A 24,061-nucleotide genomic window follows, 5' to 3' on the forward strand; every position below is an offset into this window, starting at 1 on the left:
ATGGGGTCTAGAGAGGACAGTCCCTGGTGCCCAAATCTCCTTCCCTTCTTCCCGTCTCAGCCACTCTCTGAGAATAGCAGAGTTCACCTGGGCAGTTCTGAAACGAGGCTTCTATGAGTGCTGAATGCCTGGGGACCTGTATGGGCAGTGAGAGCGACAGAACAGGGGACCCAGGGGCCTCTGCTCACCCCTCTTCCCCTTTCACTGGGACCTGTTTATACCCTGGTTCCTTCCCCTCCTTAGCTGTCCACTTTCAATGAGTTCTGCTGTGTAAACAGCCAGTGCTCTTGAAGGGGAACAAGAGCACGCATATTTTTCTCAGCAAAGGGCCAAATGGTAAATATTTGAGACACTGGGGACCAGAAGGCAAGATCCACATGATTATCTGGGTATTGTATAAGATGGGAGAAAGCAAAATTTCTGTAAGTTTCTAAGTGATGTAATTCGACATATACTAAGTAATTGGGGATTTTTTTAAAAAAATACTATTGGTTCCCAGATGGAAATGGGATGCAGGTAACATTTGCTTCCCTAAGGTTCTAAGTTCCCGACCATTAAATCCACTGGAAAAGTTCACTTGTAAAAACTATGCTAGCTGGGCATGGTGGGTCATACCTTTAATCCCAGTGCACAAGAGGCAGAGGCGGATAGATCTCTGTGAGTTCTAGACTGGCCTGGTCTACATACTGAGTTCCAGGCCAGCCTGAGTTACAAAGTAAAAGACTTTGTCACGCACAAAAATAATTAAATTAAAATTTAAAACAGAACAAAAATATCCTAATAAGCTTCAAGACCTGTCACACAAATTTTTCATGTAGGGCTGTAGTTTTCTGTCCCCTGGACTAGACAATGTGGAATAAAGTTCTCAGGCTTGAGAAGTTATCCAAGTCCACACTGGGACTGGGCAATGTGAAGAGGCTGAAGGCTGTGGCTGTCCTGTAGGAGGCCCTGGTGCTGCAGAGCCTGGCAAGGCCTCCCACCTGCACCGCTTGTACTTTAGAGCCCTGGGTGATGTTGGGGGAGCCTGCAGGTGAGTTGATGGGGAGACCCAGAGCCCTCACTCTGTTTTCCCCAGCAAGGGGGAGACTCACCCTGGTTTCCTTTCAAAGGCACCCCTATCTCCAGCACCCACTTTCCCAATGGCACTCTGTCTTATGCTTCCAAGCAGAACTGCCCTAGTTGCTCAGACAAGCAGAGACAAAGAAGCAGACCCAGGACTAGCACCCTGGGCTAGCACGCATCTCTTCTACAGCAGGGAGAGGTGGGTAGCACCTCCACCGATGTCAGGAGCTCTACCCCTAGTCCTCACCAGTCTTTGTCAATGGAGTGCCTTCTTTCATCATATGTGAAGCAAGGATGATTGTATGTGCCCTACCTACCTTGCTATGGCTAGAATTTCACATTATCCATGCAAGTTTAGCGAAATGAATCAGAAATACTAAGGGGAAAAAAGTAAAGAAACAAAGACAATAAAGTTTAAGGTTAAGAAGAAAGTAAACAAGATTTTAACTACTTGAAATTCCCAATGGAAAAATCTTAACATACCTTCACAAAACTCTTTAGTTATTACAAACACACACACACACACACACCAATGAGTGAGGGCTGGCAAAGCCACAAGAAGATGTGAAACACTGCACACTCCTTAGTGTTTCTCCTTTTAACCTTTAAGCAAATCAGACATACCTCTTGCCTTGGGATGCCACCTCTGGGAAATAATGCCAGGAGAAGATACTGAAGAAAAGAGTTCACAGACACACCCTCATTTAGCATTAAAAAGAAAAAACAGAAATATTTAGAACAAAATGAAGTTAACTGATCGATCTATACTTAATTTTTTAAAGGCCAGTATTAAAAATTACCAGTGTCACACAAAGCGAAAAGCAAACTTGGAAGTGTTCAAGAGTCAAGATGACCAGAGAGCTGTGACAATGAAATGCCACACACAATCCTGTACTGGGTCTTGTAAAGTAGGAAGAAAAACGACAAGGAGCAGTAATGGGGGTGGCAGGCCGCTCAGCTGGTAGCGTGCTTGCTAGCATGCACAAAGCCCTAGGTCCCATCCTCTGTACAACATAAGCCAGGCATCCTGTAGTCCCACCACTTAGGAAGCAATAGAGGCAGAAAGATCAGAAAGCCAGTCATCCTCAGCTACCATAGCAAGTTCAAGGCTAGCCTGGGATATATGAGATTCTATATCAAGGGGGAAAAAAGACAAAAGCCCACTAATGGGAGAGAGTCAGGCATAGTGACATGTGCCTGTAATCCCAGCACCCAGAAGACAGAGGCAGAAGGATTGCCAGTTTGAAACCAACCTGAGTTATACAGCAAGTTCCAGGCTAGCCTAGGCTACATAATGAGAGACTATCAATATCCCCACAAAAACAAAAAAGCACAGATAGAAATGTTGACATAATTAGGATAAAAGCAACTGCTTATTGTATTAAATCCTGGTGAGGAAGAGACTGTCAGTGTCCTTAGGAAACACATGAAGTATCCTGGGGTGAGAGGCATTAAGTCTGCAACTTCTCTCAAATGGCTCAAAACCAAAGATGCACAAAAATGTAGATAACCATAGACTCAGGAAAAAAAGAAAGAAGGCTCTCTGTGAGTTAAGGCCAGCCTTGTCTACAAGAGCTAGTTCCAGGATAGCTAGGGCTGTTACACGGAGAAACCCTGTCTTGAAAAACCAAAAGAAAGAAAGAAAAAGAAAGAAGGCAGGGAGAGAAGGAGAAAAAGGGGGGTAAAAATATATTAAAAGTTAGGATGTCTACAGCCAGCAAAATTGCTCAGCAAGTAAAGGTGTTTATTGCCTGGTCAGCCCTGATTGAGCAGAGCTTAATCCCTGAGACCTGCATGGTGGATGGAGAGAACCAACTTCTTCACGTTGACCTCTGACCTCCACCCATGCACACATTGAGGTATAAGCACACCCTCCTCTCCCGTATGTACATGCATAAATAAATCCAAAAAGGAAAGCTTTTAAAAATTGAGATAGGAGTTGGGGAGATATCTCAGCAGTTAAAAGCACTTACTGTTCTTGCAGAAGACCAGAGCTTGATACCCAGGACAGGACCTACAACAGACAGCAAGCTCACAATGTCTGTAACTTCATTTCCAAGAGATCTGATTCCCTCTCTGTCTACACACACACACACACACACACACACACACACAGAGAGAGAGAGAGAGAGAGAGAGAGAGAGAGAGAGAGAGAGAGAGAGAAAGAGAGAGAGAGAGAGAGAGATGAGTCTTTTAATTTTGGGGGCTATCTAGATGAAAGTTCACAGAAGCCCATTATTCTTACAGTTTCTTTTCTATTTTATTTGAAAATTTAGTATATGAACTCTGTGTACACAGAAAGGTATATTTTTTTAATGAGTAAAAGATACACACACTCTATAAATGAATAGAAAACAAAGTACATAAACCCTGGGTAGATGAGGAGGGCATCAATGGCCCTCAGAAGAAGCTCTTAAGTTTGTGCAATGCAAACTGGGCTCCATGAGACCCGCCCATCAGGGTGGACAATTTGCATGTATGCAGAGCTTCCCACTGACTGAAGCCAGCTCCTCCGTGCAACCACTTTGTTTGAGTGGCTTTGTGCTTTGTTTTCCTCACAATGGGTGATGAACAGGCCTCCCCTGCCCCTCGCCATGACTTCTGTCACCCAGGGCTCTCTGCAGGCAGCTCTGGTCCTTCCCAGGTCCTGACACAGTCCTCACTTTAAGATCCCATCCCTTACCACCAGCTCTGGGACTCGATCACGAAAGGGTGCTCTCTCCTCTGAACTCCAGGTACATGATCTAATCGTGTGCTCATTTCATTTGCTTTTGAGAGTTGAGCTGGACCCAAGTTGAGCTTGAAGCTCTACGGGAAAGAACTGAGCCCCAGCTCTCCTGTGCTATGACAATACCCAATAGAAAACAGGTACCTGAGATGTCACCTAAAGTACAGGTAGGAGCTCATAAACCTACACACACACACACACCTTATAGAAGTCAGACTTATAGTCGAGGGCACAGCTATAGCCCAGAAGATTTCCTTGATGCTAACACCAAGCACATCTATTCTACGCTAGGTCCAGGAAGCTCAGACCCACAACATGGGTGACAAGAAGCTACTGCACTCTACTGTGCCATTTCACATCTAGCTGGCTCACAATGACCTCCAACCTTCAGAAGGGCTGACCTTGAACCATAGGCCAAGAGCTCCAAGAGACCCCTGGCACAGGCAAGCCCATAGTCTCCTATAGTGATGTCAGGACCAGAGACAGATGGAAGTATGTCATGCTCCCCCTCGGTATCCAGGAGCTGCTGCTGGCTCCCTTCACCCACCTGTCCTGCTTCTGATCACTTTTCCATCCTAAGTAGGGCCATAGTTGTGTGGCTAACAGACTCACACGTTTAAAACAAGCACCATGAAAGCTGCAGAATAAGACTCCCACCAAGGGAACCTATGGCCTGGTGGGCTTCTCGCTCCTGCCTTACACAGTGGGTGGATACATTTGCTCTGCCATTTGGCCCTTCTTGGGCCTCAGCAAATCACAACCTTTACCCCCACCACCCTGAGCCCTGGCCTCCACTAGAATAGATGACCTCTAAGAACATCCCTGACTAATTCTGATTAAAGTATGGAATCGGGGAGCTGGAGACAGAACTCGGCAGTTTGGAACACCTTTTATCTCTTGCAGAGGTCCCAGGTTCAGTTCCCAACACCCACACGGTAGCTCACAACCATCCATAACTCCAGTTACAGGGGGAAATGACCCCCTCTTCTGACCTCCAGGGGGTACCAGGCACAGCATGGCGCACGTAGATACACACAGGTGTACACATAAATAAAACACATAAATCTAAAGAGAACATGAGCTTTCCAATGTGACAGTCCTAGAACAGAGTCCTGGCTAGCCTCAGACGACGTGACCAGGAACATATGACTTCGCGTCTCTTGTTCTCCTCACTGTTAAATGAGAATGTTGAGTCCACCTCCACTTGCATTGTCCTGCAAGGACGAGGTGGACTTTGAGCAGGCTGACAAGGACAGGAGATCCCTGACGTGCAGCCAGTCACATTCTCAGAGGCAGGAAATACCAGCCAAAAAGTGGCAGAGCCGAAGGGGGGACAGGGCTCTGCCTAGGGAGAGTCCCTGGTTCTCAGGCCTGACTTTCTCTGAGGCTTGCTGCGTCACTTGACTTCTTGGTCCCACAGTTCTGTTCCCTGTGGTAGTTACTCAACGCTGTGGAGGCTGAGCTTCTTCATCTGCAGGATGGGGATAGTATCTGCATCACGTGGTGGCGTAAGAGGTAAATACAGGAGCTGCCAAGATGGCTCAGGGGATAAAGCAACCTGCTGCCTTGGCTGATGACCTAAGTTCAAACTCCAGGACCCACATAATGGAAGGAGAAAACCAACTCCAGCTGACCGCATATGTATGTATGCATACACAGAAAAAAATGTAAGCAAATAATTAAAAGAATTACATACAATGGGGCTGGAGAGGAGGCTAAAGGACCTGAGTTCAGTACCCATCACTCATGTTGATCAGCTCACAACCTCTTGTAATTCCAGCTCTCGGCATCTGGTCTCCAGCGCAGCCACACTCATGTACACACACAAAAAATTAATAGGTCATTTTTTTTAGCCAAAGAATTAGTGCGAGTGCCCTGTGGAGGGAATTGCTTCTGTGTTCTGTATTCCACTCTACCTGAGTTCCAGGCTTCTGAGACAAGGGTGTGACGGAGGCTGGCCACATCATATTTGTCGTGTTTAACTCAAAGCAGCTTCCAGATAGCCTTGTGTTTAATTACAGGTGTCTGTGGGTGCTGAGAACTTATCAGGTGTAGAAGGACGGGGTAGGGGGTGACACACACCACAGCTCAGGGCAGAGACCAGAGGATAAAAGCTGAAGTACACAGAAGCCCAGGTGATGGGTGCAGGACCTCAGTCCCACAGGGAAACACTTCTGTGTAATATGAAGTTGGATGTTATAGATGTGGGGGTGCAGGATAAAAGCTAGCTGATTCTTCAGGAAGAGTATGGGATGGAAGTGGGTGGGTCACAGTAGGCTGTTGGGGAGACAGCAACTGAATTGATCTTAAAGAAAAAGTAGCCAGGTGTGGTGGCACCTTTAATCCCAGCACTCCAGAGGCAGAGGCAGTCAGATCTCTGTGGCCTTTGGGAGACCAGCCTGATCTACAAACCACGTTCCAGAACAGTTAGGGCTCTTACACATAGAAACCCTGTCTCAGGAAAAAGAAAAAAAGTAAATATATATATATTTTTTCATGTATGTGGGTATTTTGTCTGCATGTATATCTGTGGACCAAATGCAAACCTGGTGCTATGGAAACCAGAAGAGGATATCAAATCCCCTGGAACTGAAGTTACAGACAGTTGTGGATTGCCATGTGGGTTCTAGGCATTAAACTCAGCTCTTCCGGAAGAGTAGCCAGTGCTTTTAACCTCTGAGCCATCTCTCCAGCCCCTTAAAAGTGTAATTATTAAGAGTGAGGGAACCAGTAAGGGCAAGAACAGGTCACAGAAGTTTGGGGGACCTCTGGCCTTAGCTCCAGTGTGGTCTGATGCCTGAGATAAGAAACTAGATGTGGACCTGACATCAAAGAGCCCAGCACAAACAAAGGGGAGATAGGCCTAATCTCATGCCTGGCCTCTCCCTGAGCTGCCGGCTTCTCTGCCTTGTAGGCCTCCTTAGCACTTGGAGGAATGCGAACCCCATGCACAAGTGGACACAAAGGAGGAGGGGTGTGAACAAGTGTGAGAAACACCCTTGGCAAGATGAGAGGAGAGACTCAGAAATAAAAATAGCTGATGATTTAATGCGGATTTTTTTTTTCTGAGACAGGGTCTTACCAGGTAACTGACCAACAGGCTTCCAACACACAGAGATCCTGCCACTGCCCCCCAAGCACCGAGACTGGGGTGTGCATCATACACCTTGCTCTTAGTTTTCAGACACAGGGGACTTACTATGTTGCTAACATTGGCCTCAAACACCTAGTCTCAAAGGGAAATAGAAAAAGGAAAAAAAAAAAACCACCGTACTGATAGTCTCTCCCACTCCCTGGAGGCATTTAGATAAAGGAAGATGATTTGCTGTTTGTGGGTCTTCACCAGTTCATCCCAGCACACACTCACTCTGTGACCTTGGACGAGCCACCCATCCTAGCCTCCCCTATAAAACAATGGGTTAAACGGGATTCTCTTTAGGAGGCCTGCCTCAGTCCCCTGCTCTGCCCCACTGGTAGCTACGAAGGCTGGGAGAGGTCGGACGATAGAAGCTAGCATTTCTCTAAACACTAGGGACAGCAGACCACCTCCAGCACCGTGAGCAGGCTGGAGCCAAAGCTGTGTGTACAGACAATGATCTGTCCTCAGCACGGGGGCCAGAGCCCCGGAGCGGCCTTTCTCACCGGCCTCTTTTAAACACGTCTCCCATTACTTTCCCTCGGAGCACTCTGTCCTCTCCCTTCATATGTGACCTGACCATGACTCATCCTTTGTAATCCACTTGCTGAGTGCCTCTCTACATCTATAAATCACAGGCTGCAAGGAGCAGCACACGTGATGATTTACTTCCCACTGCATTAGGCAAGGCCGGGCACACAGTAGGTCCTCAGTGTGTTACACGCAGAGAATCATGGGGAGAGAATAGGATTAACCTTTTTAACAAGCAGAGTGGTTGCGGGCTAAGCATGTCACTCAGTAGCCAGAGCACCCTGGGCTGGGTCCTCCAGCACCTCCCACCCCCAAAGTAACTGTGTGGTCACCTGAAGGCAGTACAAATTCCAACCCATTCTATAACTCCCTACAGGACCCATCTCCACCTTGAACCTTAGTTCCAACTGCTAAACGGGGATCCTGGAAGGAAGGCCTTTTCATGGCCTTCTAGCTCACCTGAGCTCCAGCCAAGCCTTAGCGTGTCTGAGCACGGGTCCCAAGTCTCTGATGACTCTTATCAACCTTTTGTCTAGCCAGCACTTTGGGGAGGGAGGATGCCAGGCTGAGCGCGTGCAGCCTTTACACTTGCAGCAAGGGAGGGGCTGCAAACACGATTGTCTCCCAGTTCTTACAGCTCAGGTCCAAAGTGGCAGAGGGGCAAGGCAAGGAGGGGATGGCACAAACATTCTCCAGGAACAACCTCTGCATTCTTCCCCAGGACCCTCGCCCAGCCAACTTCTCAGTTTCTCTGCCCCTCGGGCACCAGTCCAGTCCCACCAAGGCCTTGTTATCAAGCACATCTCTAGCCAGGCTGGAGTTCGAGGAGGGGCACATAATACCTTGCTCATCATTGTACCCATGGCACAGAACACAGGCTAAGGCAAGGATACCAACTCAAAGAGCTTGGCCAGGAGGTGCTGTTTCCCAGGTCAGGGGTGGGGGTCGAAGTGCAAAGGGGCCTGCAGCAAAGAGACCCTGGTTTTCCATCCAGAACCCCTTTTCTAGGCCCAAGATTAGTAACAGAAGGCTGAGGAGTCCTTGAAGTCCGCAGACCAGTCTGCAAGGTCAGCCACCCCCTGACCTGTGCCCCAACCCCTCCCTGCTACCTCCCTTCCTGGAAGAAGGCTCCCTGGCTTTGTTCTGTTTGCCTTTAAAACAAAGGATATAAGAATTTATGCTAATTCGACAGTTTTAAAGAAGGAGAAAGGCTTCCTGTTTTACCTGTCTGGTTCCACGGGCACCCTGCTCTGCTGGGTGTGTGAGGGGCTGGAACACTTTTGAGCGGGCAAGCACCTTGCTCACAGGAGGGAGCCGGACAAGTGTGCAGGGACAAACTAGGCAGCTCAGAACCTTAGCTTTGTTGCTCAGCAACTTTGAGAAACTCACTTCAACCCTGCCCCGCAGTCTACCTGTGTCAGGAACAAAGGGGACTGCCATTCCCTGCGTGGTCTAAGACCAGGGCTTTGGGACTGGTGTCTTATAGTCACTAAACATCAGCCATTTTTAAAAATGGGAAGTTTCGGGGGGAGGTCTCCAGAAAATCTCATTTCTAACTTCACAAAATAGTGACTTTGAAATGAGAAGAACGTTTAGTTAAGCCCTACTCTCGGCTGAGGCAACAACTCAGATCCCAGAACCTTCCTGCCGAGGCTGGCAAGGCTGTTACTCAATACAAATCCCTTTTCAGGAGGATTACTTCACCTCCCATTCAGGCTCCAGTTTAAAAAAGAAAATCCTGGGGAACCATGGAGAACCCCAACAGGACACCAGGAACAAAAACCAGCCGACCTGGAGAGAGGGCTTTATGGGGGGAAAGAGGACAGATTTCATGAGGTTGTCCCATAGCTGTCAGACTATACAGAACACACAGACCCCGGCTGTGCAGCTCTTCGGACGTCGGTTATAGAGAGCGACAGATCTGCAGCATCACCCAAGAGGACGGATAAACCCCGGGCTTGTTTGGGAAGCTTCCCAACAGCCCTGTGACAAACCAGCTTTATAACCCCAACCAGGCAACAGAAAAGTGAGTCGGCCCATGGGACACCCCTCCACCTCTCAACGCAATCTCTTACCTCCCCAGCTCCTCTCCAATGTCATAAAAATCCTCCACCTTCTGCTGCTTGAACGTCTCCATGTTTGGGCTCCTCATCGAGGCCTGGACCATACAATCCTGAAATGGAAAGAAACCTAAGCTTAGGACGGCCATGCAAATTAGCACAAGCCGAAGAGTCTAGGTCTGAAAAGCAACCAACTGCAGGGAGAAAAGAGGTTCAGTCACCCACAGCCTTATTCTCTAAGGACGGGTCTGTGTGAGCGGCCCACCTGTGGTGATGATGTCGAGTGTCCTGGCTACTTTGATGTCAATGGCACAAGCTAGAGTCATCTGAAAGGAGGGCATCTCAATTGAGAAAATGCCTCACTAAGATCCGGATGTAGGACATTTTTCTTAATTAGTGATTGATAGGGGACGGCCCAGCCCATTGCGTGTGCATCCATCCCTGGACTGGTGGTCCTGGGTTCTATAAGAAAGCAGGCTGAGCAAGCCATGATGGGCAAGCCACTAAGCAGCACCCGTTCGTGGCCTCTGCATCAGCTCCTGCCTCCAGGCTCCTGCCATATTTGAGCTCCTGCCCTGATTTTCTTCAGTGATGTGGAAGTGTCCGCCAAATAAACCCTTCCCTCCCCAAGTTGCGTTGGTCATGGTATTCCATCACAGCAGTAGTGATGCTAAGACATAGATTTCATTCCTCTCGTAAAGTTCATTTTATTTTTATGTGTGTGGATGTGGATGTGTCTATATGTGGATATGTGCACACAAGTGCAGGTGCCAAGCGGGCCAGGAGAGGGCATCAGATGCCCTAAAGCTGGACTGACAGGCAGCTGTGAGCCCTTCCATGTGTTCTGGGAACTCAGGTCCTCTGGAAGAGCAGGAGCAAGAGCTCTTAGTTACCAGCAGGAGAGGAAGCAGGATGGGAAAAACAGAGTAAAGTTAACCAAGCCATATAAATGAACATAGATTTAAAAATATGGGTTAATTTAAGTTATAAGAACTAGTTAAGTACAAGCCTAAACTAAGGCCAAGCTTTAATAATAATAAATCTCCATGTCATCTTTTGTGAGATGGCAGCCCAAAGAAAAATCCGTTTACACATGTGATATTCAAATAAGCATGCAGGCAGAACACCTTCATACATAAAATAATACTTTTAAAAGCTAAAATATAGGGCTGCAGAATATTTGCCCAGTATGTAAGACCCAGTTTTACCTGGGCAAATAATCATTTACGTGACCAGACATACAGCTTTCCCATCTGTAAAATGGGATCAATACCATAAAAATCAATTTCGAGTCATGAAATTGTTTCGTGAGCCATTAAGTACTGTGGAAAGACAAGGGATTTATTATGACTTCAGCTCCCTTGGGGGCTGTGCCATCCGACAGCGAGTCTGAACGGATTGGTAAGTGCTCACTCATCACCTCACAGGGAACATGGGTGGGGACGGTATGACAAATTAAAACAGCACCAGGAGCCAGGAGCCTGAGGTGCTGGTTCCAGTACTACCCGCATCTAGCTCTGTGACCTCATCACTTGGCAGAGGAACCCAGTTTCTTCATCTGTGGCACACAGCTACCTCCGCCTGCGCGGGACACCTCAGCAAAAGACACAGAGCTGTTCGAGCCCCAGGGAGCCCTCACTGTAGGGCTTGTATCTTCCCTTGCAATCCCCTTACCCAAAAAGTTCACCTGAAGACAGCGCCCTTTTGTGAGATATGACCAGCTGCCTATGGAATCACTCAAGGGTCCTTAGCAAAGGTATCACAGCCCATTTTGGCCAGCATGGGCAGCTTTTCTCCTGCCTGCCAATCAAATGCCAACTATACTCAGGCTGTGACCCTGAGAGCCTGTGCTTTCCAGGTTGAGTAGAAGGACCATCACATAGGACAGGCCTCACCAACATCAAGAAATTGGGGCATGTCGTTCTCACAAACCAGAGCCCCATTACCAAAGTGTCCCATCCTTCATCCATTCTGCCAAAGCTCACAGACCCCTGAGACCCCCAGACAGAGCTGGCCTGTCTCCCAGATCTTGCTTTCAGGGCCACCTTCCTGTGGACACCCATGACCCTTCATGCCCACTGTGCAGCTGGGGCGGGCCTGAGTGTGCACAGACACTAAAAAGGCCACTATCCCTGTCACCCACAGCAGGCTGGCTCCCTTTCTCATCCTCAGCCCCCCATCTGTAAATGGAGACACCCCTATGGAGCCTAGCATCTGCTTCACATACCAGTGTAGGGATGTAAGATACCGTGCAGAGGAGGATGGTTTTATTGTCACGACTTGTCCCAGGCCACTGTGTTCCTGTTTTCTATGGCATGAAGTCAATCAGTTCAACTCCCTTCTCAGGAAGAGGTTTTGGGGTCCTCTTAGCAAGTTTGACTCAACCGGAATCAGAAACTGAACCTGTCTTTACTCTCACTACCCCTGCAAGATGCCCGAAACCAGTACTCCTTCCAAATAAACCATTTATCCAGCTCTCAGGGGAGAGCACCAAGCTCCCCCCCTCAAAATCCTCTCGGCAGGAACATGAAGAGTGGTCCCAGCAGCTATGAGCTTCCCTTTGGTGAGAGGCCAGCTCCATCTGCCATCAGGAACTGAGGTAGATTCCGAGAAGCCCCGATTTCCCCCAGAAAAATGAACCAGGGTGAAGTGGAGGGCAAGCGAACTCAGACACAGGTCACCGCCCTATTCCACATACCCTGAGTTACAGTCACAGTGGACTTTTCCTGTCCTCGTGGGTTCACCCTGCCATGCCACACCGCTAGGAGGGCTCTTTCCATGGGAGCCCACCTGAGAGCTGCTCCGTTCCCTCAGGGTCTAGTCACCTTCTCTGCAAGGCTACATGGCTCTGTTCTTCCCTTCTTCACATTCTAGAAAAGTCCTCCTAATAGGATTAGGTTATAATTTTCTCATTCTAGACCATAATCTATGCCTGTCTCAAAAAGAAAAGCAAAGGGATTGGAGACATGTCTCAGTGGTTAAGAGCCCCGACTGCTCTTGCAGAGGACCTGGGTTCAAGTCCCAGCACTCACATGGTGGCTCACAACGATCTGTAACTGCACTTTGAGGCAGAGCTGGCATCCTCTTCTGGCCTCTGTGGGCACCAGACACAAATGTGGTGCACAGACACACACGCAGGCAAAGCACTCATACACGTGAATATAAGTTTGGGAAAGAGACAAAACCTATACTTTGACGTGGCAAATCCCAGCTCTGCTGCTCACAGCCACATTGCCCTTCACTGAACACAAGATAGCTCTTCTGAGCTTCAAATTAACTTCCATGGAAAACAGGCCTAGTCAACCCTGATGCTGTTGAGTGTGCGGAACACCCAGACACTGCCAGGGGAGAGACACACTGGGAAAAATCACTCTGAGTCCCGTGGAAACATTTCTGTGAACGTACTGTAGGAAACCTGGATGGCTGATTTCTAGAATGGCTCATTTAGCAACAAGTAAACTTCTAGTAACAACTAAAAACTGGAACTGTCTAGAAAACAATGGGTAGACCCACTGAATATACATACATAATGGAGTCACTATACAACCCTGCGAATTAGGGAAGTGCCGCTAAGTGCTGTGACGTGGGCAAATCTCACAAGTGTGAAGAACAAAAGAAACCAGATCCCGAGAAAAGATTATGTACTGTCTGATTCAACTTGGAGACAGCTTCTCCACAGAGCTGAGGATATGCCTCAGTTATCAGGGTATGTATGTAGCATGTACAAAGCCCTGGCTTCCATCCCCGGCACCAAATGCACTGGATATGGCTGGCACACACCTGTAATCCCAGGACTCAGGAGGTATCCTGAAGTTTCAGGCCAGTGTGGGCTCTAAGGCAAGATCCTATCTCCAAAAAGAAAAAAAATGGAAAAATAAAAGTGCTGGGATATAGTTCAATTGGTCGAGTGTCTGCCTAGTGCACAAAGCAGCTATAGCTTCGATCCTCAGCACTCCATAAACCAGGCGTGGTGGCTCATACTTAAAATCTCTGCACTACAGAGGTCGAGGTTCAAGGTCAACCTCAGCTACGTGATGAGTTCAAGGCCAGCCTTGGCTATATGAGATCCTGAGGGGGGGGACATAAATTACTATCTATTTATTAAACTTATTTTTAAGATGTAGTTATCTGTATGTGTACAGTTGCTTTGCCTACATGTATGTGTGCAGTGCCCAAAGAGGCCAGAAAGGGGCATCAGACCCTCTGAACTGAAGTTAAAGATGGTTGAAAACCATCCTGTGGGAGCTGGTAACGGAACCCAGGTCCTCTGGGGAAGCAGCCAGTGTGCTTAGCCACTGAGCCATCTCTCCGGGCTCCTCATAAATATCTACTTTACAAGTGAGGTGATACGTGTGGAACGCTCTTGGAGCCCCAAAAGGGCAAAGGATGTAACAGTCTCACCTCTGTCCCTTTGCAGCGGCTACGGTAGGCACGTTCTCTAGAAATGGTTGATTTGCTGTTAGTGCCCAGCCTCCTTTCTCGAGACCACAGCTCAGACACCTAGTGGCGCTGTCGTTCTTCCCTAACACCTCCACAGATCAGTCTGCATCTTACTTACCTTGGTAAACTGTCAGAGTCATGTACAGCGACTCCAAGGTAGAATTATCACCAAGTTTGAAAGGCTGAAACCACATATCAGAGGCAAGAGATGCGACTATAATTTTTTGATCAGAGACTCAGGCTACCAGCTCCAGACAGTTCAAAGATGATACCCATCTGGGTGTTCACTTTCTCCCAAGGAACCCTGGGAATTCACCTTCTTGTCCATGGCCCTAACACCAAGCAACAGTCTAGGAGGAAACACAGACTTCTTAGGACCCCACAGAAAGGAATCTCACAAATAACTTTCCAGTTTAATCTCCTCTTCAGAAGTCACGGGGTGAGGAAGTGGGCCAGCGCACTCCCACACCTTGCTGTGGACTGGGGTTTTGGGGTAAAAACTCACCTCAAAACAAAAGTCTGAACCCCCTGGGGTCTGGTCTCACTCACTTGTTTGACAACAGGAGGACTCTGAGGTCCAGACAGGGGAAGGGACTTACCCACCATCACACACCTACGCCATCAAGTTTCCCAGGGCTTCTCTTGAGAGCCACCCAACTCCTTCAAGGGTGGCTCATGATTGGAAAGTCTGTGGCCTTCTGGTGGACAGCTTCAAGAAGGGAGCAGATGCCCAGGTCTGAAACACCACCCCAATATTTGCTGTCTTCCCTCATTCTATGAAATCTCACTCTGATGTTAACTCTCTGAGCGTCTCCAAATCCAGTAAGGGAAACCAGGCTATGACACGGGCAGGCAGTGGTTTGAAACACCACACACACCTATGAAGAATCCTCAAACTCAGGCTCTGGGGAAGCTGCCAGCAGAAGGGAGGGGACCTGAGCATCACAGAACCCCTTTGGACAATCCCTGATAAGGAAGCTTAGGGCTCAAAGAAGGTCGGAGAAGCTGCCTTCCTGAGTTGACATGAGAAAAACTCCATGTTTTGATGAAGGTTCAGCTTCTCTGGGCAGCTGGATTATTTGCTCCCCCTGCCCACCATCTGACAGGATGGAAGGCTCTAGAGAGGTGGTCAGGGTCAGCTGGCTTTTATTCCTGCCAGCAAGAAGCTTGCCCCTGGGGTAGCAGATAACCCACCCATTCCTGACCCCTCCTCAAGCCTCCCAGGAAGCTACTGGGCTATCAATGCCATCACTTTAGATGCCAAAAACTTAACAGAGGCTAGGTAGGGAGGAAAACAGGGCTTTAAGCTTAACTCCGAAGCAGTTAAGGTGCCAGGGTCTCTTTGTCAACAAAAATTCCCCTAGGATGCTAACGTACTGGGAACCAATGTCAGAAACCAAAAGAGCGCCCAGCTGCCTTCAGATTCAAGAGGACAGGGAGCCAGGGAGTGTCCCTCCACCTGCCCACAACTCATTAGGCCACATTGGAGGTTCATTTCACAGGAAGTAACCTCCTGGGCCGAGGTGGGTGGAGGAGGTGTGAGCCCCCACAGAGACTGGGCTTGTCTCCCTCCTACAGAAACTGGTCCCCTTTGAGGGAGCCAACTTGATGTAGCGCCCTTTCCCTTCTACACAGATGTCAGACACTGTCCGTCTCCCTACCGCGTCTCCAGGATCAGAGTGTCAAGCAGAGGAGGCACCCCGAGGTAAGCAGCGTGCAGACTGGCCTCCGGGTGGTGCCACAACGAACAAACCGCAGAAGGGCCATATCCTAGACAGGCAATGACCCGCCACCCCAGCCCCGGCTGCCGTCGAGTCCCGCGTCCCGGGCGCTACTCACGGCGAGAGGCTGCGCTGCTTGTGCGGCGGGCAGGACGGGTACCGGGACACGGCGGGGTGCGCGGCGCTCGCTCTGCTCAGCTCTGCCTCCTGCGCCAGGCGTCCTCCCTCAGAGCCGCCGGGGAGTCGAGGGGGCGGAGCGGCCAGCCCCGTCCCAGGCGCCGGCTGGAGGCGCGCCCGGACACTCGGCCCGGGGCTCGGGGCGCCCCCTGCTGGAACCCCCGAGGGACCGCCCCGAGGTGAGGGCTCGACCGCTCAAGAGACCAGCAGGTTCCCTCCCTGCAGCCTTTCCTGCCCTCCCAGTCACCCACATGCTGGGTGAAATCAATGAGTTCCATGACTATACAGCCCGGTCCAACTCCCCAGAAAATAGTATTTCTCTGCCCTTCCTCACCCACCTACGCACACCCTGAGGATGTCCCCCTACCCAACTTCCAACAGTCCAGTATCCTTGGACTGCACGGATTCTAGAGGGACCTCACCTCCTTTGTCTCATACAAGAAAGGCAGGAAACTCATGTCCCCCACTCACCCCCTTGCCCAGCTTGGGGTCTGCCCGCGTTTGCCATTCCCACGCCAGCCCGGGCACCAGTCCCTGTATCACCATCAAGCCTGTCTTAATGAAGGACTTGGGAATGAATTCTTCCTCTTTTCCTTCTGCCAGAAAATATCAAAGGAGAAGAGAGATCGTGTGGTAGCGCTGGTGGATGGAAACAAAACTGAAGCCAAGTTCAGTGGTCTCAGTCTAAGACCAGAGAGGCCCATCAAGGAGGGAAATAAGGAATGTTGCCTAGAACGCCCAGCCCTAAACCACTGAGCCAGTTAATGCTGTGAGTTTGGCTGGATGTCCAGTCCCTTAGGAGATAAACTTCTGGGCATGCCTATAGGAATTCCTAGATTGAGTTACCTGAGCTTTGGGGAAGCCCACTTTAGATGTGGACAGCAATATTCCATGGGCTAGAGTCCAGGACTTCAAAAGGGGGAGGCGAGGGGAGAAACAGAGGACAGTGAGTGCTATCCTACTCTGGTTATTGCTCCAGTGTCTGGGACAGCCTCGGGGAAGATCCCAGATCTTCATGTATGACCTTTCAGGTTTGTGAAGGTTCTAGGGTTCTCCTCAGTTAGCTGAGTACCAGCATTCGGCTTCCCGCGCTTGCTCTCTGCTTTCTCCCTCCCTCCCTCCCCGCTCTCTCTCTCCCTCCCTCCCTCCTGATGTGGAGTACAAGGTAACCACTGCCTCACACTCCTGCTGCCCTGATGGACTACACCCTAGAACTGTGAGCCACAATAACCCCTCTCTTGATGACTCACACCACCACCACCACCCCTTGGGTATCTTCTCACAGTAACAAGCAAAGTAACACAGTTACCCATAGGGATCCTTCTGAGAGCTGAGGATGTTAGGTTCTGAGTCATGGGCATGATCCAAAGTCCTGGTCCGCCATTCTTTGTGAGGTCACCAGAACGTGGAAACAATTTTTTTTCTCAAATATTTATTTATTTGTTATGTATACAATATTCTATCTGTGTGTATGCCTGCAGGCCAGAAGAGGGCACCAGACCTTATTACAGATGGTTGTGAGCCACCATGTGGTTGCTGGGAATTGAACTCAGGACCTTTGGAAGAGCAGGCAATGCTCTTAACCACTGAGCCATCTCTCCAGCCCCGGAAACAATTTTTTTTAAATAGATGGTTGTGAGTCACCATGTGGTTGCTGGGAATTGAACTCAGGACTTCTGGAAGAGCAGTCAGTGCTTTTCACCTCTGAGACATCTTTCCAACCCTGGCATGAATTCTTTTAGTGGCTTCCAGCGTGGCCATGAGTGACTGGAGAATGGAAACAGGTAAACTGCACCTGAGGAGCACACTGTCCCTCAGCCTTTTCAATCCCGGGACACCGACAGTTGGCCCCACCCAACTCCGTCTCAGGGCAGATCCCAGACCTTCACATTTGACCAGACAGGCTTGCAGCTTCCGGGGTTCTGGGGGCTTCTGTCGTCAGTGGGCAGAGAGAAGGACATGCCCTGGTGGTGAGATGTCACCACACTAGGGAGGTCCCTCATCCTCCAACCAGCTCCAAAACCTCCCTTCCTGTGCTTTCTTCTGTTGCTGTGTAACAAACCGTCCTAGCCTTGCTGACACAAACCAAGTCTCTCATGCTCCTGCACTCCTGGGGTCCACCCTCTAAAAGTCACTCACGTGTGAACCCTGCCACTCTTAGTTCTTTCTTGCCATTTCCTTATGACTAATCTCCACTTTCAACCAGAGCAAAAACAATGTTTTGTCCATCTTGAACTAGCAGATTGCATGCTATCCAAACCTAGTAAAAGCATGTCACGTTGAACACACAGCTGTCTCATTCTCTCTCGCTCCCTGCAGTAGTGACTTTTTGGAAACAAAACATGGCAAAAGCAACTTAAGAAAGGAGAATGCTGTGGGATATTATTTTAAGATGTATTACAGGCCAAGTAGATTATTGAATCTACTTTTAAACCAGAAAAGGAACTACTAGTTTAAAATATGTAATTTTGATACAGATTTTTTAGATTGATACAAATTTCGGGTTATTTTGGTTAGAACATACTATGCATACATTTCTATTCTTGTTCAAGCTATCGTACAGCTCATCTAACAATGTAATACAAATTCCTAGTCCTTGAAAGTTATTATTACCAGCTATTTAGGATAATAAAGAAATGCAGGTTAGTAGTTAGTCACCTATTACAATTGAACTTGTAGTCATATTAGGTATATCTTCATGGTCAAACAGATTTTAGATAGACAGATCATATTCAAACACTTCAGAGATCTGCAGAATATGGCATTTAAGATGTTTTAATAACAGCCTTTTTTATGACAATGAGACATGTTTGCCCATGGCATCACCAATCTACTTCAGAGAAGATGATGGGCATCTAAGAAACTCCATATCAAGTTTACTTTCTTTGTGGCAAAAGTAAGCCACTTGGCAAGAAAGTGCCCTTGCCTCAACTGCAGACAGTATGCAGTCCAATTTGAACAAGCAGGACACAAAAAGGTGACTGCTTAACTTTGCCAAGACAAGGTAGGACAATCCTTCAGAGTATCCTGCTTCACAGAAAAGTCTATCATATAGTCTAGGCCTGTAGGTCAAAGATGGATGCCCCAAAATTACAGAGGAAACTTGGGTGACTATCCAGGAAGTCAGTTGTTCTATCATTTCTTACATATTTTGGAAGTTGCTTGCCTGTACTTCCTGCTTACTCAGGTAATATTATTTCCTTCTCAGGTCTCTGAAAGAGTTGAAATTGTCCTTGTTATCAGATTCAGAAAAGAAATTAACTGGGTGGTGATGGCACACTCCTTTAATCCCAGCACTTGGTGGTAGAGGCAGGTCTGAATTTGAGGCCAGCCTAGTCTACAGAACAAGTTCCAGGACAGCCAAAGCTAACAGAGAAACCCTGTATCAAAAGCCAAGAAAAAAAAAGAAAGAAAGAAAGAAAAAGAAAAAAGAAAAAAAGAAATATATTTATCTTTAAGTGAGGCAGTGGTGACACACGCCTTAAATGCCAGTACTAGGAGGCAGAGGCAGGTGGATCTCTGTGAATTCAAGGCCAGCCTGAGCTACAGAGTGAGTACCAAAACAGGCTCCAAAGTAACACAGAGAAACTCTGTCTTGAGAGAGACAGAGAGACAGAGATAGAGATGGAGACAGACAGACAGAGACAGAGAGACAGAGACAGAGAGAGAAAGAAAGAAGAGAAATTCTCTAAAGAAATATAAAGTGTATATGGTTCAAAGACACAAAAAGATAGCTTTGGCTTAGTAATATAAGTTGGGATAGAGGGAATTAGATACAATCTTTTGAAATCACCAAGATAGGATAGATATGAAGTATTTTCTCAAAATTTGTCAGTTGATAATGGACTAGATGTTGATGTATTTATTGCTGGTATATATTGCATATAGTTATTGTACTTATGATATATGGTTTTGGTTTGGTTTTGGTTTGGTTTTTTCAAGACAGGGTTTCTCTGTGGTTTTTGGAGCCTGTCCTGGAACTAGCTCTTGTAGACCAGGCTGGTCTCGAACTCACAAGATCCACTTGCCTCTGCCTCCCGAGTGCTGGGATTAAAGGCGTGCGCCACCATCGCCCGGCTTTATAGTTTTTATTATATTAGTTATAACCTTTTTAATTTTTATTTTATTTTTTTAAAGATTTATTTATTTATTATTCAGTCAGTCAGTCAGTCAAGTATCCTGCCTGTAGGCCAGAAGAGGGCACCAGATCTCATTATAGGTGGTTGTGAGCCACCATGTGGTTGCTGGGAATTGAACTCAGGACCTCTGGAAGAGCAGTCAGTGCTTTTAACCGCTGAGCCATCTCTCCAGCCCTTAATTTTTATTTTAGACAAAATAGGGGAAATGTGGAAATACTTTGTTTGTGATCTAAAAATAAAGTTTGCCTGGAGATCAGAGCTAGCCACTAGTTAAACATAGAGTCCAGGGAGTGGTGGCACACACCTTTAATCTCAGCACTTAGGAGGAGGAAAGAGGAAGCGATATGGCTGGACAGAGAGAGGAAGTGATAAGACAGGATGAAGATAGGAGCTTGGCCCCCTTTTTAGCTGAGGAGTTAGCAAAGTAAAAGTTGGCTGTGGCTTGCTCCTTTGTCTCTCTGATCTTTCAGTCATTTACCCTGATATCTGACTCTAAGTTTTTATTATTAAGACCAACTAGAAGGGAGGGGAGCAGAGAAAAATATATAGCTCAATAAAAACAACTTTTGAAAAAAGACCAACTAGAATTTGCGATACACAAGAGAGAAAAATAGGCAGGGCTGGCAGGCAGAGAGAATAAATAGAAAGAGAAACCTGGGGAAAAAGAAGCAAGAAAAAGAAGAGAGGAGGACTCCAAGGGTCAGCCACCCAGCTACACAACAAGTCGTGGAGTAAGAAGTAAAGAAAGTTACATAGAAATAGAGAAGATAAAAGCCCTGAGGCAGAAAATATATAGAATAATTTAAGCTAAGAAAAACTGGCAAGAAACAAGTCAAGTTAAGGCCAGCCATTCATGTAATAATAAGACTCCATGTGTATTCATTTGGGAACTGGGTAGCAAGAACCCAAAGAGCCAAAGAGTAAAACAACCAACTACAGGTAAGGTTTGTTTTCAGCTCACAGTTCAAGGGCATACAGGAATGTGAGGCAGCCCACCGTGGAAGCAGGAATGTGAGACAGTCCACCGTGGCTGCAGGAATGTGAGACAGTCCACCGTGGCTGCAGGAATGTGAGACAGTCCACCGTGGCTGCAGGAACGTGAGACAGTCCACCGTGGCTGCAGGAATGTGAGACAGTCCACCGTGGCTGCAGGAATGTGAGACAGTCCACCGTGGCTGCAGGAATGTGAGACAGTCCACCGTGGCTGCAGGAACGTGAGACAGTCCACCGTGGCTGCAGGAACGTGAGGCAGCCCACCGTGGCTGCAGGAACGTGAGACAGTCCACCGTGGCTGCAGGAATGTGAGACAGTCCACCGTGGCTGCAGGAACGTGAGACAGTCCACCGTGGCTGCAGGAATGTGAGGCAGCCCACCGTGGCTGCAGGAACGTGAGACAGTCCACCGTGGCTGCAGGAATGTGAGGCAGTCCACCGTGGCTGCAGGAATGTGAGGCAGCCCACCGTGGCTGCAGGAACGTGAGACAGTCCACCGTGGCTGCAGGAATGTGAGGCAGTCCACCGTGGCTGCAGGAATGTGAGGCAGCCCACCGTGGCTGCAGGAACGTGAGACAGTCCACCGTGGCTGCAGGAATGTGAGGCAGCCCACCGTGGCTGCAGGAACGTGAGACAGTCCACCGTGGCTGCAGGAACGTGAGACAGTCCACCGTGGCTGCAGGAATGTGAGGCAGCCCACCGTGGCTGCAGGAACGTGAGACAGTCCACCATGGCTGCAGGAACATGAGACAGTCCACCGTGGCTGCAGGAATGTGAGGCAGCCCACCGTGGCTGCAGGAACATGAGACAGCCCACCGTGGCAGCAGGAACATGAGACAGTCCACCGTGGCTGCAGGAACGTGAGACAGTCCACCGTGGCTGCAGGAATGTGAGGCAGCCCACCGTGGCTGCAGGAACGTGAGGCAGTCCACCGTGGCTGCAGGAATGTGAGGCAGTCCACCATGGCTGCAGGAATGTGAGACAGTCCACCGTGGCTGCGGGAACGTGAGGCAGCCCACCGTGGCTGCGGGAACGTGAGACAGTCCACCGTGGCTGCAGGAACATGAGACAGCCCACCGTGGCTGCGGGAACGTGAGGCAGCCCACCGTGGCTGCGGGAACGTGAGGCAGTCCATCATGGTTGCAGGAACATGAGGCAGCTGATCATGTTGTATTCCCAGTCAGAAAGCAGAGAAAGACAAATGCTTGCTCAGCTGTCCTTCTCCTTATTCAGTTCAAAGCCCGACCCATGGACTAGAACCATTCACATATGGAGTGGGTCTTGCCCCACAGTTAACTCAACCTAGAAACTCTCTCTTGGACATGCCTAGAGGTGTGTGTCCTAGATGACTCTGTCTTGCCAAAAGACAATGGATATTAGCATCACACCCAGGAGAAGATGCTAGATAATCACATGCTGATAACCTGCAAGGTGACATGCACCTATAATCCCAGCACTCAAAAGACCCACATAGAAGGGTTGTCTGATCAAAATAGTTGAAGACCATCCTAGGCAACAGAGCAGGAGACCATCTTTAAAACAAAAGAAAGGAAGGGAGGGAAGAAGGGAGGAGGAGGGAGGGAGGGAGGGAGGGAGGGAGGGAGCGAGCGAGGAAAGAAGAGAAGAGAAGGGAAGGGAAGGGAAGGGAAGGGAAGGGAAGGGAAGGGAAGGGAAGGGAAGGGAAGGGAAGGGAAGAGAAGAGAAGAGAAGAGAAGAGAAGAGAAGAGAAGAGAAGAGAAGAGAAGAGAAGAGAAGAGAAGAGAAGAGAAGAGAAGAGTCAGGCAGTGTTGGCATATGATTTTAATTCCAGTACTCAGGAGACAGAGGCAGGCGCATCTCTGTGAGTTGTGAGTTCAAGGCCAGTCTGGTCTACAGATCAAGTTCCAGGACAGCCAGGGCTACACAGAGAAACCCAGTGTCAAAAACAAACAAACAAACCAGAGGGGCTAAAAAGCTGACTCAGCAACTAAGCCCATAAAGTTACTGCAGAGGCTTAGAGCTCAGTCCCTGGTACCCATGTTGGAGAGCCCACAGGCCCTGTACTTCAGCTTTAGGGGCTTGGGCATCTGCACTCACATGTGCGCATGCCAACACAGACATAAACATATACACATAATTAAAATAAAATAAATCTTTTAAAAAATAAGCATTGAATAGACAAATACGCAATGGATTTTAACAACCACTACACATTACACATCTTCTAATATGTACCTTCCCAGGCCTTTACTTGGAGTACTCTACTTCAACGTGGTTGTTATTCTCCCATCTTACAGATAAGGTAACTGAGGCATGTGGAAGTGAATTTTTCCCAGACTCACACAACATGAGGGCTCAGCTGTGATGTGAATCTTGCCTGCCCACCTCCACAGCACAAGCTTTTCCTTCTTCTCCAAATGTCTGACTTCAACTGAAACATCCACATTTCTTTGCTGTTGCTTTTGAGACAGGGTTTCTCTGTAGCCCTGGCTGTCCTGGTACTCACTCTGTAGACCTAACTATCCTCAAACACCGAGATTCACCCTCCTCTGCCTCCAAAGTGCTGGGACTGAATATGTGCACCACAACACCTAACCCCACATTTCTTTTTATTTATTTAAATTTGGGGGTTTGGGGGGTTGTTTTGTTTTAGTTTAACATTATTGTTCAAGACAAGATTATTCTGTTTGTAACCCTGGCCCTCCTGGAACGCTCTTTGTAGACCAGGCTGGCCTTGAATTCACCTGCCTCTGCCTCCTGAGTGCTGGGATTAAAGGTGTGCGCCACCATGCTTTGCCCAACATCTCTAAAATGTGGTTACTTCCGGCCGCGTGCTCAAAAGTCCCCATACATCCTGCTTCATTTACATTAAGATATCTGACAGGTTCTGCACACCAGGCATTGTGGAACCCTCAGGTGATTCCACAGCACAGGCTGAGGCCCACTGCACCCGTGTTTCAGAGACCTGGGGAAACGAATGCATCTTCCACCATCTACCAAACTGCAAACACAACCAAGTGCTTGCTTTGTGCCAGATGCTCGGGGAGCTCGAATGAGAGTGTTGGAAGAACTCGAAGTTGCTGTAGGATGGCAACA

General features: G+C 48.4%; 1 protein-coding gene across 5 annotated transcripts in view; it reads right to left on the bottom strand.

Annotated features, from left to right (window-relative positions):
• The window catches only part of Dapk2 (death associated protein kinase 2), a 118,774-nt gene extending 102,842 nt beyond the window's left edge, over positions 1–15,932 (bottom strand). The window contains exons 1-2 of one of the 5 annotated variants that reach the window (XM_075965414.1): positions 15,797–15,926; positions 9,533–9,630 (exon numbers count right to left, since the gene is read on the bottom strand). In XM_075965414.1, the coding sequence (XP_075821529.1) occupies positions 9,533–9,624 (92 nt within the window). In that variant the 5' untranslated portion in view covers positions 9,625–9,630; positions 15,797–15,926. The other 4 variants (XM_075965412.1, XM_075965410.1, XM_075965411.1 and 1 more) reach the window with 4 other exon arrangements.
• Between the last annotated feature and the right edge of the window lie 8,129 nt (positions 15,933–24,061).

The sequence above is a fragment of the Microtus pennsylvanicus genome, chromosome 3, assembly GCF_037038515.1.
Source record: "Microtus pennsylvanicus isolate mMicPen1 chromosome 3, mMicPen1.hap1, whole genome shotgun sequence".
Lineage (NCBI taxonomy): Eukaryota > Metazoa > Chordata > Mammalia > Rodentia > Cricetidae > Microtus > Microtus pennsylvanicus.